The sequence below is a fragment of the Maniola jurtina genome, chromosome 17 (genome assembly GCF_905333055.1).
Source record: "Maniola jurtina chromosome 17, ilManJurt1.1, whole genome shotgun sequence".
NCBI lineage: Eukaryota > Metazoa > Arthropoda > Insecta > Lepidoptera > Nymphalidae > Maniola > Maniola jurtina.
This window is the reverse complement of record NC_060045.1, coordinates 12,446,588-12,465,829: the sequence shown is the minus strand read 5'-3', so window position 1 is coordinate 12,465,829 and position 19,242 is coordinate 12,446,588. Positions and strand designations below refer to the sequence as shown.

General features: G+C 37.5%; 2 protein-coding genes and 1 long non-coding RNA gene across 3 annotated transcripts; 1 reads left to right on the top strand and 2 right to left on the bottom strand.

The window, feature by feature from the left end:
- Positions 1-257: 257 nt before the first annotated feature.
- Positions 258-2,362, bottom strand: LOC123873712 (heat shock protein 60A-like). Its single transcript, XM_045918711.1, has one exon. The coding sequence runs from the start codon at positions 2,204-2,206 to the stop codon at positions 488-490; it is 1,719 nt and encodes a 572-aa protein (XP_045774667.1). The 5' UTR covers positions 2,207-2,362; the 3' UTR covers positions 258-487.
- An 885-nt stretch (positions 2,363-3,247) lies between these two features.
- On the top strand, positions 3,248-12,973 carry LOC123873727 (adenosine kinase). The gene is made up of 6 exons (XM_045918742.1): positions 3,248-3,480; positions 4,079-4,240; positions 5,258-5,401; positions 8,430-8,619; positions 11,839-12,009; positions 12,573-12,973. The coding sequence occupies exons 1-6, from the start codon at positions 3,467-3,469 to the stop codon at positions 12,939-12,941; spliced, it is 1,050 nt and encodes a 349-aa protein (XP_045774698.1). The 5' UTR covers positions 3,248-3,466; the 3' UTR covers positions 12,942-12,973.
- Positions 12,974-15,330: 2,357 nt separating this feature from the next.
- LOC123873749 lies at positions 15,331-19,221 on the bottom strand. The gene is made up of 2 exons (XR_006797739.1): positions 19,008-19,221; positions 15,331-17,265 (listed from the first exon to the last, which is right to left on the bottom strand). It is a non-coding gene; the product is annotated as an uncharacterized LOC123873749 (long non-coding RNA).
- Positions 19,222-19,242: the final 21 nt, after the last annotated feature.

Genomic DNA, 19,242 nt, shown 5'->3' with positions numbered 1-19,242 from the left:
TTATTATGAGGAATACATACTTTGATGAAGAATTGTTATATAAGTAATAATTACCTACAGCTGGGGATTAAAACAATGATTTATTATATCTTTGTTCATAAGAGTTTAGTACTTTGAGTAATAAAAGAACTATGATATAAATGTTCCTTGACTATGATGTAACCAAGTTACAAAATGTATAATTATTTCTATTGAATAAAAAGTCCATTGTAGTTTGCATGTAAGTATTGATGTTTTAGTAAATGAAACAAAGAAAATGAACAACATTATTTATTTTTAAAAATAACTCCTGCTCCACTGAAGCAAACATTTTAAACTAAATAATTCTAAGACAGCTGTCTTTCTAATCTAACACAATCAATCGGACATCATTAAACATAAACCATTCACTGCACATTACCAGTCATTGCAATACCCTTAACTTGTGAAATAATTATAGTCTTTACACTTTAAATGCGGTATAAAACTTATAAATGTCTTTGGAAGATTACATCATCCCACCCATTCCCCCCATTCCTCCCATTCCACCCATGCCAGCCATCGGGTTAGGTTCCTTCTCTTGAGGAATATCGCAGATTACAGCTTCAGCAGTTGTTAATAACGATGCAACTCCACTGGCATCCGTTAACGCTGTTCTTACAACTTTCGTTGGATCAATAATGCCCTTTTCAATCATGTTAACGTATTCATTGTTCAAAGCATCATATCCAAATTCGGGGCCCATATCCTCAACTTTGGCAACTACAACTGATCCATCAATACCAGCATTGCGAGCAATTTGCATACAGGGCATCCTTAATGCTTTCTTAATGATTTCAATGCCAGTAGCCTGGTCGCTGTTTGTTGTTTTGATGGAGTCCAGTTCAGGAATACATCTGAGAAGAGCTGAGCCACCTCCAGGGACGATTCCTTCTTCAACGGCAGCTCTGGTTGCATTTAAAGCATCATTGACACGATCCTTCTTCTCATTTACTTCTACTTCACTGGATCCCCCGACATGTAAAACTGCTACACCAGACGCAAGTCTCGCAAGTCGCTCTTGTAACTTCTCCTTCTCATATTCAGAAGTTGTTTCTTGGATCTGGTCACGGATCTGTTCAGCTCTTCTTTCGATATCAGCTTTCTTGCCTTTCCCTTTGAGCAGGAGAGTGTCGTCTTTGGTGATAATCACCTCTCCAATATGACCAAGGTCGGATAATTGGACGTCTTCCAACTTGATGAGGTTGGCTTCATCACCAAATACAACACCACCAGTCGCAATGGCCATATCACTCAATGTAGCCTTTCTGTTGTCGCCAAAACCAGGAGCTTTCACAGCGGCAACCTGCAACCCAATCTTCAACCTGTTCACAACCAAGGTCGATAACGCCTCTCCATCAACATCCTCAGCAATGATGACTAACGGTTTCCTCTGCTGGTTGGCTAACTCTAAAGCAGGAATGATTGTCTGTACGTTACTAATTTTCTTCTCGGAAAATAGAACTAAGGCATCTTGGAACTCGACCTTCGCCCCCTTGGAGGAGTTGATGAAATATGGTGAAATATAACCTCTGTCGAATTTCATACCTTCGATAATTTCGAGTTCGTCGGTGAGCGTCTTGCCGTCTTTGACAGTGATGACTCCGTCCCTGCCGACCTTCTTCATAGCATCGGCGATGAGTTTGCCGATCGCAACGTCACCATTCGCAGAGATAGTCGCGACCTGCGCGATTTCTTCAGGCGTCGTGACCGGCTTTGACATGTTCTTCAACTTTTCTTTAACAGTTTCCACGGCCAACATAACCCCTCGGCGAATTTCAATCGGATTCGCTCCCTTAGAAATTTTCTCGAAACCCTCTTTCGCGATAGCTCTCGCGAGCACCGTAGCAGTTGTAGTTCCATCGCCGGCTTCTTCGTTCGTATTATTTGCTACGTTTTGGACAAGTTTGGCACCGATATTCTGAAATTTGTCTTTGAGTTCTACTCCTTTGGCTACTGTCACACCATCTTTTGTTATTTTCGGCGAACCCCAAGATTGCTCTAAAATTACATTTCTACCTTTTGGACCCATTGTGACTGCGACGGCATCGGCGAGGACATCTACGCCCTGCAGCATCAGCGCTCTTACATCAGCACCGAACCTTACATCTTTGGCATAGAATCTTGAAAACTGGTGGGTTTTGTTCAAGGATACGGTTTGACGAACGACACGAGGCAGGCGCAACATTTTTTCACTCAAGTGGAATGATATAACAGAGTTCAAGAGAATTCAGATTACTCTGAAAACTTGCACTTCTCGAAGATTCTCCTTGAAATCGGCAATGAAACGTGATTAGGGCCGGTTATAGGTTATGTCACTGTCTGTGGTCACTGTCTACTAATGTTGCCATGTATTAATTCCAATTTCCATTTTACGGTTAACACTTTACCTATACTTGCTAGATTAAATCTTCATTGAAAAAAAGCCTTATTTTTGTTGGTTCCAAACGTGGTTACAAATTATTGACTAACTTTACTGCTGGACATCATTACCAATGCAAATTTTTAGGCAGCCGTGTACGTTAGGTAAAATAGCCGCGTTTGGAAAAGAAAAAAATCATCATTAGCCAAATGGCGCTGTTTTGAACTAATGATTTCAGTAGGTACAAATCTCGTAAGCTTTCTCTTAACTCTTCTTCGCTTTTATTTAATTTTTTTTTTCTTGTATTTCTCATAAATTGAGGGCGTGAGTTTGAGCGAGGAAGGTTTTTACCCTTAATCTACCAATCCGTGTGTGGTCTGCTAAGCCTGATTGGTAGACTTCACACACATAGTGTTATGGCCTTGAACAAATAATCTAAACAAAATGTGATAATGATCCTGAAGGATATATTTTTAGTATTTTTATCTAGATATTTTTTAATTTTATCCCAAAAATATACTTGATAAATTATTCTAACTACCTGATTAAATTCTTATTCTTTAAATTATCTCGCTTATTCAGTTTTACCCTAAATCTAAGTTAAATCTTCGCTATGATGGCAACACTGCTGACCACAGAGAATTGACAATAATCATAGACTACGCATAGACAGCCCACATTCTCAGGTTGTCTATTAGTTTATCAGTTTCTGAAAACAGTTCCGAACGGAACGGAAACAGTGTACAAGCGATCTAATGAATGAGTGAATGAACGAACGACTCTATGCTCTGGCCCATCTCAAGCATCTCCATTACAGTTAATTGGCATTTTGACAGTTAACACCTTGACACGTGACAGCAAAGCTTGACAGTAGTGATGGGAAACGTCGCGTCGAAATTCAAATATTTTTTTGTATTCGTATTCATACAGCGGCGGAAGCACGTTTTTCGCTTGTAAAGAAAACCATGTGGTGATCTCTTGCGCGACAGTATAAATTTTATTTAATTAACTTCATAAATAAACTTATATTTTATATGATATCCCTAAGGGTACTCTTAGTTTTGGTTGTTTGATTAACATTACATAATGGTGGATTCTTGGTGAGCAAATTTTTTGCATATTATTAGTGTTATTACACTTCCTTTCTGGTTAATTTATTGGCATGGATAGCGCGCCGTGAATTAACCCCACTTCTATCTGAATATTGTTCTATCTAAATGTTGAACAATGCAATAATGCTATATAATTTTCTTAGTAAATAGGTATTTTAATTTTCTATATTACTATGATTACTATTGGTAAATATACAGCATTTCTATAATACATAGCGGTTGTTCTTTCACGTTTGACCAACAATAACTTAGATATTTTATAATGTTGCTCCCAAAGCTTAAAACCCAAAGTTTAAAGTAATAAAAGTGAATGACTAGATTTAGAAGCTGTACCTCCTTGGGGTTAGAGATACTAAACTTACTAAATAAATCTATTTCTATTCTATAATTGTTTTAAAGAGTACTAGCTGCCTCGCCCTAGCCTCACTTACTTTTGAAAATCTGTGAGGGGGTGGAATTTTCAAAAATCCTGAAACAAATAGAGTTGCACTCCCTGAACAGGAGGCCAATGTCTTAACTAGGGGTCCAAAAATATTTTATGCCTCAAAATATGTACACAAACAAGTCTAATTAGATTTTTTTTCAGTTGCCCTTGTGGTAAAGATTTGCTTGTGGGTATTGGAAACCCACTGCTGGACATATCGGCTTGTGTTGATAACGACTTGCTGGTGAAATATGATCTCCATCCAGACGACGCGATTATGGCTGAGGAGAAACACATGCCTCTCTATAGGGAGCTTGTTGAAAAGTATGTATCTACTAGCTGATGCTTCATTCCCATGGATATCGGTTTTAAAAATCCTATGGGAACTCATTGATTTGCTGGGATAGAACTTAGCCCATGTGTTAATCCAGTGTATAATCTATCTCCATTCCAAATTTCAGCCAAATCCGTCCAGTAGTTTTTGTGTGAAAGGGTATCAAACATCCATACATCCATCCATACAATATTTATTAGAAGGATACAGTATACACTATACATGGTGAAATTTTAGTGGTTTTAGAGCTTTGACTAAGTGGATTGTCTTAAGTTGAATTGATTAAAAATTTATAACAACCCCAACAAGTGAAGGTTACAGTAACTAGAAAAGAGCTGATAACATTTAAACGGCTGAACCGATTTTCTTGGATTATAGCTACAAACACTCTCGATCAAGCCACCTTTCAAACAAAAAAAACTAAATTAAAATCTGTTCATTAGTTTAGGAGCTAGAATACCACAGACAGATACACACGTTAAACTGAAATATTATCTTGACCCATTGCTGGCCCATTACTAACCTACACCAGTGATCTCTCAGAAATGTGCTGGCCAAGTGTGGATGGGCAGACTTCATATACAGCCAAGAACATAATGGAAAACCCGCAGGCATGCAGGTTTCCTCACAATGTTTTCATTCACCATTAAAGCAAGTAATATTAAATCACACTATAATATTATAAAAGCGAAAGTTTGTATGTGTGTGTGTGTGTGTGTGTATGTTTGTTACTCCTTCACGCAAAAACCACTGGACGGATTTGGCTGAAATTCGGAATGGAGATAGATAGTATCCTGGATTAGCACATAGGCTACTTTTTATCCCGGAAAATCAAAGAGTTCCCACGGGATTTCGAAAAACCTAAATCCACGCGGACGAAGTCGCGGACGTCAGCTAGTTGCTTATAAAGCACATTGAAACTCTGAAAAGTTATAGGCGTAAGCAAAAATCTTAGTTATTAGGCTATCACCGCTTCATGAAATAACCACTATTAATCAATGTTTTAGTTACAAAGCTGAATTCATAGCTGGAGGCAGTGTACAGAACACTTTAAGAGTGGCGCAATGGATCTTAAAGACACCTAACGTTTGCACATACTTTGGTTGTGTTGGTAACGATCGTTATGCCAGGATATTAAGAGACAAAGCCACGTAAGTATTGGTTTATGTTTTTGTAGCTAGTATTTTATATTGAATTAAAGTAAAACTTATCTGTGACTTAATTAACGAATCCGTGACATAACTAATGCATGTCCATGACTTAAGGTGACACAAGCCAGTGCTGTCTTCGTACAAATGTAGGAGGGTGATTACTAGATTATTTGATACTTGATAAAATAAGATAATAATTAGCCTACTAGATGACGTCCGCGACTTTGTTTTTGAAAAAAACACTAGGTTTTTAAAAAATCCAATGGGAAATATTTTGGTTGTCTGGTATAAAAAGCACCCTATAGCCATTCTTAGGATGTAAGCTAAATCTATACCAAATTTCATCAAAATCAGTTGAACTGTAAGGCCGTGAGAAGCTAGCAGACAGACACACTTTCGCATTTGTAATATTAAGTATGGACTTTACGGCATAAAAATGGGCTATTTAAGTCACAAACAAACATTACTTAGCGGATTTAAGTCACACTACGCTTTAAAGGTGTTTCAGAGGGTCCAGAAATAATATCTCTTTGGTTTAAAACTTATCAAAAATACTAGTTTTCATTATAACTTGGTAAAATTATACCTTGTTGCCATGATAAGTGAGAGGATATGTGGATAGTTTGATAACTTATGCCCCACTATCTTATCTGTGTTGGTTTGCTCGTGCCTAATATTACGTCAGCTTTGTTTGAAGAGTCGAATTATGTAAACTGTGTAATGAAGGTCTATAAATATCCATAGACCATAGTTAACCATAGTTTGACCAAACTGCCAAGAAAATGCATTAAGATAAAGTGACCGACAAAGATTTGGGAACCCACCACATTATTATCCTATTCATTATCATCTTAACCCATTTCCAGCTCACTACTGACCACGGATCTCCTCTCAGAATATAATAACACACAGAATCTGGATACAAACATACACATGTACATACATACATACATACCTACATAGACTGCTAAAATGATAACCCTTCGTCTTGGCTTTGCCGCAGTCGGGTAAAAAGGGGTTAGGCCCTAGTCCATCATGCTGGCAAGAGCGGAGGCAGACTTCATACACTATTGAGAACATTATGGCGAACTCTCAGGCTTGCAGGTTGCCTCACCATGTTTTACATAGTACACGTTTATACGCTATAATATACTTAAGTTGTATAAATAAGAAATAATAAATAAATCATGTAACATAATAAATCGTAAATATAAATAGTTACGTCATGATCTATTCAGTCACAGCGAAAACAAAGGGACACACCTATTTAGTAAATTATGATAGTAATAATAATTGCATTAAAACGTATAATAATTAATAATGTATTCTGTATGAGTTTTTTTTTTTAAAGAATATTAGCCATGTTAAATGACTAATATTCCCCTTTCCTATCCAACTAAGCGTCAGGCTTGTGCTAGGAGTAGGCAGTGACGGATTAAGACTACTTGATGCCCTAAGCAATCCATGCCTGTGGGCCCCCCTATCCGTATGTCAAGTAGAATCGGTCTATAAACCTTTACCGCCTAAAAACATTGGTTTTTTGTAAAATAAGAAGCTGAGATGTAACGTACTTTAGAAGTGGAGTAGGTGCGACAACAATAAAAACCAAAGCATAATTTATTTATTTATTGAAATGCGCCTTGCGGCTTTTGGGGGCATTCGAATTGTCGAATGCATAAGCGGGCAACGAGTGGGCTAGCGGGAGTGGGGTTATGACTCTAGGTCGGACTCTAATCTCTATTTCAACCTAAAACGCGCGAATTTTCAAAATATTCCTAGAAACTTTTTTTGGTGTGGTTTTTGGTGACGTGAGAGTGAGACGTGATGCCCTAAGGACGGATTTTTTTGTGCTCCTTCTGGTGCCCCCTCAGACGTGATGCCCTAGGCAATTGCTTAATTTGATTAAGGGTTAATCCGTCACTGGGAGTAGGTATGACAATAGTGCAACGGGCGGGGTTTGACCGTCGATCTTTCGGTTTTCAGTCCACTCCTTTACCGGTTGAGCTATTGAGGCTGCAAAATCGATCGATTAATTAATCGATCTCTAAGCATATGCCTTAATTCATAATTAGTCTCAGATTATATATACTTACTAAGTTTATTGCGTGGACAGAGACGTACGGAAAACATAGGCTCGCTTGTGATTGATTAGTCACTCAAAATGGTTAACCTCCAGTGACTTTTTGTCTTCGTCATTTGTATGTGATTACGTGACAGAGAGAGCCCTTTATTAACTTCTCTCCATGCATAGAATAGTAGGCATAATCTACAGTCACCGTAGATAGGTACTCGTAGGTTCATTATACTACATTCTACACATTATCATTTATCAATGTGAGATATGAGAGCGCATTAACAACTAACAAGTATGAACAACTAGCTGACGCCCGCGACTTCGTCCGCGTGGGAACTCTTTGGTTTTCCGGGATAAAAAGTAGCCTATGTGCTAATCCAGGATATTATCTATCTCCATTCCAAATTTCAGCCAGATCCGCCCAGTAGTTTTTGCGTGAAGGAGTAACAAACATACACACACACACACATACAAACTTTCGCCTTTATAATATTAGTGTGATAGTGTGATACAATATGCACTTACTTTGCTACCGACATAATATTGTATGTGATCGTTTTCATTAACAACTTCAATTAGATAGGTACACTACATCTGCATCGGCGGTAGATAATAATAATAATTAATAGAATTGACAGTCAAGGCCTTTCTCTCTGTTATAACTACTTGTTCTAAGCGAATATCTTCTATTTTTAGTGGTCCAGTAATCCAAAATCCAATTAATTCCTAAAGTCTTTGTAACTGGTATCTATCACCAGGTCGGAAGGTGCGTGCGCCAAATTACGTTGTTTCCGTCATCTGTGGAAACAGCACTAAGTATTTTAGGTTCCGCCCGCCAACGAGTTATGGCTTCGATGAAGCGGGCTCTTAAGCGACGATTTCTATTTCTTGTATAATAAGTTGGAGCAGACCACATAATATTCCTAGAGCCTTGTATCTGGTATCTATCATCAGGTCGGAAGGTGTAACAGTCCACTACCAAGTGACAAGGGATGCTCCGACGGGCACGTGCGCCGTGCTCGTCACGGGCACGCACCGCTCCTTGTGCGCGAATCTCGCCGCCGCGCAAAAGTTCACCCCTGATCACCTCAACAAGCCGGAATGTAAGGCGAGCATTGAAAATGCGAAATTCTTCTATGCTTCCGTAAGTAAATTTGGTTATTATTAGCTGACGCCCGCGACTTCGCCCGCGTGGATTTAGGTTTTTCTAAATCCTGTAGGAACTCTTTGATTTTCTGAGACAAAAAGTAGCTTATGTGTTAATCCAGGGTATAATCTATCTCTATTCCGAATTTCAGCCAAATCTCTGAAATGTATTCTCAACAGACAGTTCACTGTAGCTAACTTGTCCTATGACGTTATGTTGGCACCATTGCAAATCACACAATAATAAACCGTAAGTTCTAGGGAGTAAAGCAAACAAGGCAATCAAAGCAATGGCACCAACATGACGGCAGGACCAGTTATAATAATAATATCTTTATTTTCTCAAGCAACAAAGGTACACAATATTATGTTAGTACTATCTTAACCTATGTTAGTAACTAAATTATAATATAATGTATGTTAGTAAGAAACTTATTCTATGTTAGTTAATATAATTAATATACTTATTAACTAATGCAGACATCCAGTGCGCTTTGAGAGCGCTGTCCTGTCTGTCTGCTATCACCTTCAGGATAATGTTGGGACTTCTCTCCAGCCTGCTTTTAATTGAGGCGATCCTTTTCCGCATTATTGCTAAGAAACCGTCTACACAGTTCTCCGCAAACGTACCGGACGCGCTACAGTACCGAGGCAGGCCGTTATAGTGAACAGTCCGTATGCTGCGACGCGCAGTGCAGCGCCGCTCTAGTACGACATGCACCATACGAAATGATTGTAATACATATTTTGACGCTTTGTGCCGCGCTGTAATGCGGCCTTTAGTAGATTTTAAAAATTCCCAGACCTATCGAGTCTCAAGCAAACGTCACCTATTAAGGCTATTTTAAACCATTCAAATTGCAATTATTCTTGGGTAGTGGAATAAATGAGTATTATTTGTTGCGTACGATAAACTGCAGTTCTAAAATAGGTCCATTGTTATTTGCTTACCGTCGCAAGCTAGTCTATAGGTAGCTACCAATTAACGCTAGCGTATAGAGTTCGTAAATAGTAGATAACCATTCGGTATTGTTTAATTATAATCTTATTAACGTTAATTTAACGAGGGGATCATAATAAATTCGGATTATTTTTACACTGCGTTGAATGGAAAATTCCAAAGATTATTATTTATCTCGCAAACATCTGCCTACTTAGTGATTAGACTAAAAATACTCTTGAAATTATTCTTGACATACCTACCTACTAGGTATCTCTACTCTTGAACGCAAAGTCGATTACTATTCGAGATAAATAGAACTTTTAACACGATAACGGAATCCATACTAATCACACTAATATTATAAATGCGAAAGTGTGTTTGTTTGTCCTTCAATCACGCCGTAACGGAGCCACGGATTGGTATGATTTTTTGCATGGATATAGTTAAAAACCTGGATAGTGACATAGGCTACTTTTTATCCCGGATAATCAAAGAGTTCCCACGGGGTTGTAAAAACCTAAATCCACGCAGGCGAAATCGCGAGATAGTAGGTATTATAAATTCGGAAGTGTGTCTATCTGTTTTCTTGCTTTCCATGGATTTTGACGTAGGCTTCTTTTCGTTCTGGGAAATAAAAAATTCTCACGGGATATTTAAAGGTCCATCCGTTTAACCGATTTTGACGTTTAGTTCAGAGATAGCCTGTACCCCGGGGACAGTCGTAGGTTACACTTTGTCCCGGAAAATTTTCATCATCATTTTCATTATTCATCATTTATTCATTCTTAGTTCTTAAACTATTTCAAAGCACAAATAGTTATTCTAAATATTATTTTATAATATTTTGCTATGTACTAAGTATTTGTTAGTAGATGTGCCTTATAAACAGTAGGTATACAATGTTAAAAAGTTGGTAAGAACATACGAATAGGTTTGACAACCCCTGTGCTAGTAAACACTGTATTACAGTGGGTTGAGAGTTCTTACGAAAATTTTAATAAAATTTGAATCTATGTGGACGAAATCGCGGGTATCATCTATTTGTTACAGATATATGTAGCTTGCATCCCGGACTAGCCCAATTTTTATCCCGAATAACCACTTTGAAAAATCGAAATCAATAATTTTTTCGCCTCACACACGCGTTCGCTCCCCGATCTCCATTTCAACCTGTCGCGTACTATACTTATCTGTTACATAATAAAAACAATGTAAATGATAAGCTTCATATGGTTTATAACTATTGCTGTGAAATTTTGGCACGCGATTGTTTGAGTTCACTCGGTCATCTGGCAAAGGCGTCAGGAAAAGACGTCAAGAGTTGGCCTCAGTGTGGTCGAGACGTTATAAAAAGTAGGTACAAGTGAAATTGGAATGTGTAATGCATTGCGATTACAACAGTTCGATCGCCAATCTTTCTTTCTTCTCTCTGGGCTGGTTTCCGCTCTTAAACGTTTCCGTCTGTTGTGCGTGCGTTGCCCCTCCCCGCCGAAGTCTTCACTCCAGCCATCCAAGCTCGCTCCAGAAGCCGAGTAGACCGCCCAGGTTGCAGAGGGCTTCATGAAGTGAGGTTGGGGATCCCAACCTCACTTCATGAAGCGCTTTCGTTGTTCTGCCACGCCCGTGCATCGTTGTTTCATCGATGCACGTGCTCCTCGTTCGCCAATATCGACATCGATATATCAACCAATAGACGTCCATTGCTGGACATATGCCCCTTGTAGAGACTTCCACACGTCTTGAATCTAGCGGCCCTCTGCGACTCGTCTGATGTCATTTGTCCACCTAGTGGGGTATACCTAATAATGTGAATGATGAAAGTGTATGGAACTCTCAGCTCACTCCAACAATGTGTGGGATTTCAATTACTTATACTTGACATCTTATTGTAAATTGAATTTTTGAAAAGAGCAACCGCTGAGTTTCTTACTCAGGAGAAAGGGCATTCTAAACCAATGGTAGTTTCATTTGACCATTATACTAGCACTAAATTATTTTAATTTAATTTTAGCACTAGTTTATTCGAATAAAAACCTTTCCGTTTCTGATCCATTTGGGGGTTTGCACTTTTTATAGCCTCGATAGCTCAACGGTTGAGGAACGGACTGAATTCCGAAAGGTCGGCGCTTCAAACCCCACCTATTGCACTATTGTCGTACCCACTCCTGGCACAAGCTTTACGCTTAATTGGAGGGGAAAGGAGAGTATTAGTCATGATTAGCATGGCTAGTATTCCTTAAAAAAAATCGACAAGTCTTATCTTACGATTTGCAGGGTTTCTTCGTAGCTGTATCGCCTGAGTCGATAATGTTGCTAGCAGAGCGTGCGCACACCGGCGGCCACTCGTTCATAATGAACCTCAGTGCGCCGTTCGTGTCGCAATTCTTCAAGGAGCCACTGCAGAAGTTGCTGCCATACGTTGACGTGCTGTTTGGCAACGAATCGGTAAGTACTTTTATTTGTAGAACGTGTAGGGTTTTCCAAGAGTCCCACACAGATTTAACGTTTATTTACGTAGGTAATTCAGTTAGGGGTTGTTTCAAATAATGTGGTTAAATCAGTTGTATATAATCTCTCTCACAAAATCACTCGCTGCTCGCTCCAGGATCATTGCGAGGAAACCTGCATGCCTAAGAGATCTCCATAATGTTCTCAACAGTGTGTGAAGTCTACCAATCCGCACCTGCCAGGACAGTGTGGCTATGTTACTTGGTTCACTTTGGTTCTACCCTCGGCATTTATCACACTAATATTATAAAGGCGAAAGTTTGTATGTGTGTGTGTGTGTGTGTGCGTGTGTATGTTTGTTACTCCTTCACGCAAAAACTACTGGACGGATTTGGCTGAAATTTGGAATGGACATAGATAATATCCTGGATTAGCACATAAGCTACTGTTTATCCCGGAAAATCAAAGAGTTCCCACGGGATTTCGAAAAACCTAAGTCGCGGGCATCGGCTAGTCCTACATGAAATAATTAAATTTGATTTTTTTATTTTGATTTCCAGGAAGCGGAGGCCTTCGCCAAAGCGTTCAACATAGCAGAGACAGGTCTACAAAAGATTGCGTTAAAAATAGCGGCACTGCCCAAACTTAACAGTTCCAGGGAACGAGTGGTTGTCATCACGCAGGGAAAAGACCCTGTCATACTCGTGGAGGGGTCCAAAATAACTTTGATACCCGTCACTGTGTTATCTAGGGATCAAATTGTGGACACTAATGGTGCGGGGGATGCGTTTACCGGGGGATTCCTCAGTCAAATGGTCTTGTTGAAGCCCTGGGATGTATGCGTCAAATGCGGCATATATACTGCTACACATGTTATCCAGCATTCTGGGTGCACTTTTAGTGGTATAAGCGATTTCAAAGAGGATTAACGTTTTTTTAAGGGACAATTTTATTTTGGACACACTAGTTTTAACTGTAAATAATATCAATAGCTGGTCAAGTATAACACGTAATAAGGTAGGGTTCTGTAGAGCTGTTAGCTGCTGAAAGTTTTGGCGGTCATTATTTCTTAAACAGTAGTTTTTTGCCCAAACTTGACAGGGTACTTGTTATCACACAGGGATAAGACCCCGTCATACTTCCATAAAATGAAATGTTCATTTCACAGCTTAGAGATACAGTCAGTGGATGTGGACCTCTAGACAAAGCCATCCAGCAGGGTCATTACGGTGAGGGGGCGGGGGGAAGTGGGGGGAGATTATGATAGATAGATAGAACACTTTATTGCACACAAAAACACATGTAAAGGAACACAACACAGAAAGAAAAAAACAGAAAAAACAATTGTGTGCAAAGGCAGCCTTATTTGACCTTATGCTGACTGGTAGAAGAATAAACTTTTATTTTGCTTAAGTATTGGATAAATCGTTAGAGAATGTAGATAGGGACCTTGCGGATCGTACGCAAACATTATGGGCATCGTCTCTCTGTATGTATTTACGCTGTGATATAAGGTTGAGATCTATAGAGCGAACTTTACTTTGCTCAGAGTTGAAGACACTGTTAAAACGAGACAGCTTTATATGGCTGACATAAATCAGCCTAGGGCTGAGATTTTTAGGGCGTACTTTGACCTTCTTCATACTTAAGCTTCAGTTAAAACGAGACAGATTTGTGTCATATAATATAACGCTGTCTCGTTTTAGCAGTCTTAAGTCTGAGCAAAGTCGAACTTCGCTCTAGTCAAATTTCACTCTCTCAGATAGATCTCAGCCTGAAGGTATGCTTAAACGGGCAATTGAAATTTCGCAATTCTAGGCAATTTAGTCAGTTATGATATCACGCCCACATGAAGTAATTTACTGCAACATTATTCGAAATAATTGCTCCAGATTGATGTGCCGCCGATCAATAACTGCTTGAAAAAATTGCCCATGTAAGCACCTTAAGAGGGCTCTCTCCGTCACTCGTTTCATACAATCGTAGTTCCAATTTCATTTGAATATTAAGTAACCAAAGTCCATGAAATTTTGCAGACATATTCTACAAACTAATATCTATGTCTGGGGTTTTCCAGATTTCTATTAAAATATTCGGTTTCAAAGTTACGCGGTCTTAAAAATTTTCATACAAATCTTTGAGCCCCTGTAATTTTAAAACTACATATTTTTAGAAAAATCTAAAATCCCTGTTAAAGCAGGGAAGCTTGCGTGTTGACGGAATGCCTACGTGAAATTTTCGTAATATAAGTTAACAAACACTATGATAATAAAAATTTAAACGGGTTTACAAAATATAGTATGAAATAACCATGTAGAACATAATATTTTTATAGTCTATACCATTTATAACACTATAATCACAGGAAATCGAATGATGAATGAGGTAATAAAAAATGAAATGATATTTTGTATGTTATTTTTAATAGAAGGTTAATTGAAAACCATACATTTTTTCGTACACTACCTATAGTAGAAAGCTTTTTTAGGTAAGATACCTATTGTTAAATATCAAAATATTATACATATATATAAAATATATAAAAGTATATTTTTTCTTTTGATATTTTTATTCAGTTGTGGCTACTTATTACCTAAATCTAAGCTTTTCTAGCGTAATACTGAAAAATAGTCTAGAAAAAAATTATTCAAGTGCGAGTTGGATTCGTACCTGAAGGGTTCCGTACCGTGGTACAAGAAATAACGCTATTTATTTTTTTGTCCGCCATTTGGATTTTTTTATTATTTGTTGTTATAGCGGCAATAGAAATACACATTCTGTGAAAATGTCAACTCTCTACCTATTACGGTTCACGAGATACAGCCCGCTGACAGACAGACGGACGAACGGACAGTGGAGGCTTAGTAATAGGCTGCATCATCACTTGCCAGCAGGTCTCATTGCAGCCAAGCTATAAATTAAAAAAAAAAAACAAAAACAAAAAAAGCGACACCGCTTTTCTAGGAAACCCTAGCTTTAGTAAGACAAAACGTTTTAGGTTGTTAACCTACGGCAGAGTGAACTAGAGTGAGGGAACTCTCGATTTGGTCTTGAATTGACGATATGTCAAATATTAAGCTATGGGGACGTAGAGTCAAAGAAAAATTGAGCTACTTTAAGGCAACCTACGTCAAACGTACAAACATTTGACGCCTGTCAGTGACGTAAAAGCCTCAACATCTTGTTAGAAGTTCTCTAACTCGTGATCTGTACCTACAGTGCTTAACTTATTTCAAGTAAACAATAAACAAAACTCACAATGTACATACTAAGTGTACAAAACTAAATAAATATAAAACATAAACTTCAATACAAAACTTAACAATGTTAAGATATACTTAGTTATGTCAAAACTCAGAATGAAAAAATTTTAACTTCATCATTCTAGTTCTGACCTACCACATATTCATATTGCCGAAATTAATAACTATCAGTCATTTCTTAAACAGTAGTTTTGTGCAATTGTATTAAAGCTACAAAAAAGTACCCTGACTTTACCTATGGACTTGAGAGTGAAAACATATTAGCTTCTCTATTTAATTACAAAGGTTGTACCTTGGAATGTTTAGGAACTACATTATAGTAATATCAAGTGCATAGTAGTAATAACGAGATGTAAACAAACCGATTTGTACTTTTTTATACTTATGAGTATTCTTATAATTAATAAATGGCAGGTATACCGATGGAGAAGTTTCATGATGTTCTTAATATTATATTTTATGCAATGGAATTAAATTATAGATCAAATCTAATAAATCCGTGAAAAAAATGAATTCCATCAAAGAAACGACTGAGAAATTATTTAAGTTAAGTATTTTAGCGCACAAGGATTGCGGTCTTTCAAGTGTGACGTCATTTTACCTAGCCGAATAGAAGCGAATACGAGCCGCGTCAGTCAGTCAGTAGTGTGACATCACGCCGCGTGAAACGAAACTATTCCTACAAGCGAAAGTTTAAAAGTTCCGCAATGTTTTTTTTTTGTTGAGATATTTTAATGATTCTTTCATATCTTCAGCATACTTTTCTTAAAATATATTTAATTATTCAGTGAAAAAAAAAAAATGGAAACTTCTCCATTAGTGTGCTTGCAAACGAGCGGCACTTTGTCGACGACAGAGGTGCCCTACTACCGGCGCGTATGGCAACGTTGATAGAATTCGAGCCTCAAAACAAAATAATGCCAGTGTAAAATGGACCTAAATGTCCTTGATTTAAAACTGAAAATTCAGTACCGGTTTTAATTTTGCAGCATTTCCGCTTGAAGCGCTGGCTATAGATGAATGGACAAATGTGAGCTTTAAAGCAAGGCTGTTTAGGACTGTTTTACTGTGCTGAAGTGACATTTCAATTTATTTATAATTTTTCAAGGAAATTTCTAAATAATTTGAAATGCGTATCAAAAATTGCAGAACCGGCAGGATTGGAACCTGCGTCTTGCAATTGGGCAATACGCCCGAAGCACTTTTGACCAGGCCACGGTTCACTTGCCGTCCGTGACAGAGTGAGGGAACTCTCGGTTTGATCCTCAATCGACATATCCAATTTTAGGTTTTGGTGACGTAAAATCAAAGAAAAATAGGGCTATTTTAGGGCTACCTGCGTCAAATATACTAACATTTCACGGCTGCCAGTGATGTCGAAGCTTCGACGTTTTGTTAGAAGTTCCATAACTGTAGTAAACTGTGCCAGTGCCGAAACTTCAGATATTGTATTTTTATTCAGTAGGTACTAACTACTAAGCTACTGTTAATGCCATCTAGTAGCGACACGTTACAGTTATCGAAACTACTTCCAAAGGCCCATACTTCAAATCAGCGCTTTTAAACGATTGTACATACTATTTATAATTTTCATGATAGTGTTTCACCTATACTTCAAGGAAAAATATCCTACTAAGCTTCAGATTCGAATCCTGCCGGTTCTGAAATATTTGATATGTATATAAAATTATCTCAATTCAGTTATTGTATACAACCAAAATAGGCACCAATTTCTTATTCCTATATAAAAACTACAGAATATTTAACAATATGAACCTCCCAGTTAGGCACCTCTTCTTCATCGCCTAGGAGAGGCATACACCGGTAATCCTCAACTATGATAAAGTTATTCCAATAGTTCATTAGCTTTCTTACACTCCGAGTTACTCTCTGGGAGCGGAGTTCTGGAGTAAGTTGGTAGAATAAATTTAATAACTCATCGTAGCTTTTTTTCAATGTCATGTCTTTATCAGTTGTATTTCTGTTTTTCCTGCAGCAAATCAGAAATCTGTATGAAGCTCCTGTTTATACAGCCATGCAGGAACAGAAGTGGTTAAGTCAAAAATATTGTTGAGCATGTTTTATACAGCAAGTACAGCTGGGGAATGCATTCCACAGTCAATATTAGACTTGCCTTTACCAAAGTTTAAAAAATCCATTAAAAGTATGCTCCTGGCAAAAGCATATTACACAATCGAAGATTATGTAAATGATAAAAAAGCATGGATTTGACTCGCTCCAGCAATGCGCGGGTCTGCAATTGCTTGTATAGTATAGAATATTATTGTAAATTGCACAATTGAAAAGAGCAACCGCCGAGTTTCTTGCTGGTTCTTCTCGGTAGGAACAGCATTCCGAACCAGTGGTAAATTATTTGACGATTCAAAAGCACTTGTAAAAGTTTATTTGAATAAAAATCTATTCTATTCTATTCTATTCTATTCTATTCTATTCTATTCTGTAATCAAATTTCAATCCCATTACTTACTGAACAGGATTCTTAATGGGATCCCGCAAATGTCGCAATCCCGCGAGATTGATAATAATTTGGAAAAATCAAATAATTTACAATTTAAACTTCATGGAATGAAAAATAATGATGAAATTTTTTTTCTTGTTATTGACACAAACAAAAAATTGACATTCCAAGCTGGTGGGTACAACATATAGTAAAGCTCCCGTCTCATAAAGGAACGCTGAGAGAGAGATAGAGATGTGTCTGCACTGATAACGTCGGACAGAGAGGCCAGCATTTTTTTTTACGAAATAGGTAGGACCTATACCTAAAGAATTGTTGGCAAATTGTTGCTACCGCGCGGCAAGTAACATGGCCAGGATCCTGTTCATTTTATGAGCTGGATTAATGAATCAAAATTCTTGTGGGATTTTGGTATAATGGATTGCATTCCCTAGGTACAGTCCTGAGCACAACAAAATCCTTGCCACATTCTTGAAACTGCAGTTAAATAAAACTTAAATTGTTACAAAGTTGATTATAAAAATATATAGGTAACAAAGTTGTACTTATGTTTGATATTATTTTGATGTGAATAAAATGTTTTCTACTGAAATTCTGGTTTTATTTAAAATAGAATAAGACATATTATTTGGTGATATTTTTAGAAATCTCATTTCATAATCTAATTTTTATTTTATGCAGTCTTATATTTAATTCAAACTTGTAATGATATTTACATATTGTACCTACCTAGGTACAATAATTGCATTTTCAATAAGTTTAACTTTATAAAGGAACTTAATCACTTTAGGAAGTTATTACTACACTAAATATGAACAAATTAGTGTCATTTTATACTAGACGATGCCCGCGACTACGTCCGCATGGATTTAGATCTCAAAAATACCCTGGAAATTGGTTGATTTTCTGAGATTAAAAGTAGCCTGTCTCAGGTCTTTCTGTATAGGTACCGATTCTTCTTCTTTTCTTCTCCTTGGCTATTTGTACTGCGGCATTGTAGTCCGCAATCATTCCACCAATGTCAATTCAGTGGAGAAGTCGATCCGTTGCGACGTGATTGAAGTACAAACCAACAAACATTGGAACACAATATATTATTTTTAACAGACTTCTTTGCTGCTAGTTCTTTACAGTTTAGGTGCGAAACCATGGTGAGTAAAAAGTATTTAAACCTAGATGTGTCTTAGGCTAATGTTCCTTTTTCCAAGATTACCTAATTAATAAGTACCTAATTTAACTTTCATTGTACTTACTCCATCCTTTCAATCTTGAAGGTAAACTAAAAAAAATCTACACTCGCAAGGTACTTTTGTAAGGACCTTGAATTCTTGTTTGAATCCTTATCATTTTAAACTTCGATTACCATCTTTGTATAACAAACAAATTAACATAATAAAACTTTTGTAAAAAGCCCGCTAAATTCGCTGACAAAACAAAATAAAACTTGTCATTTGCCATTGAGCCATATTCCCATAGACAATAGACCAA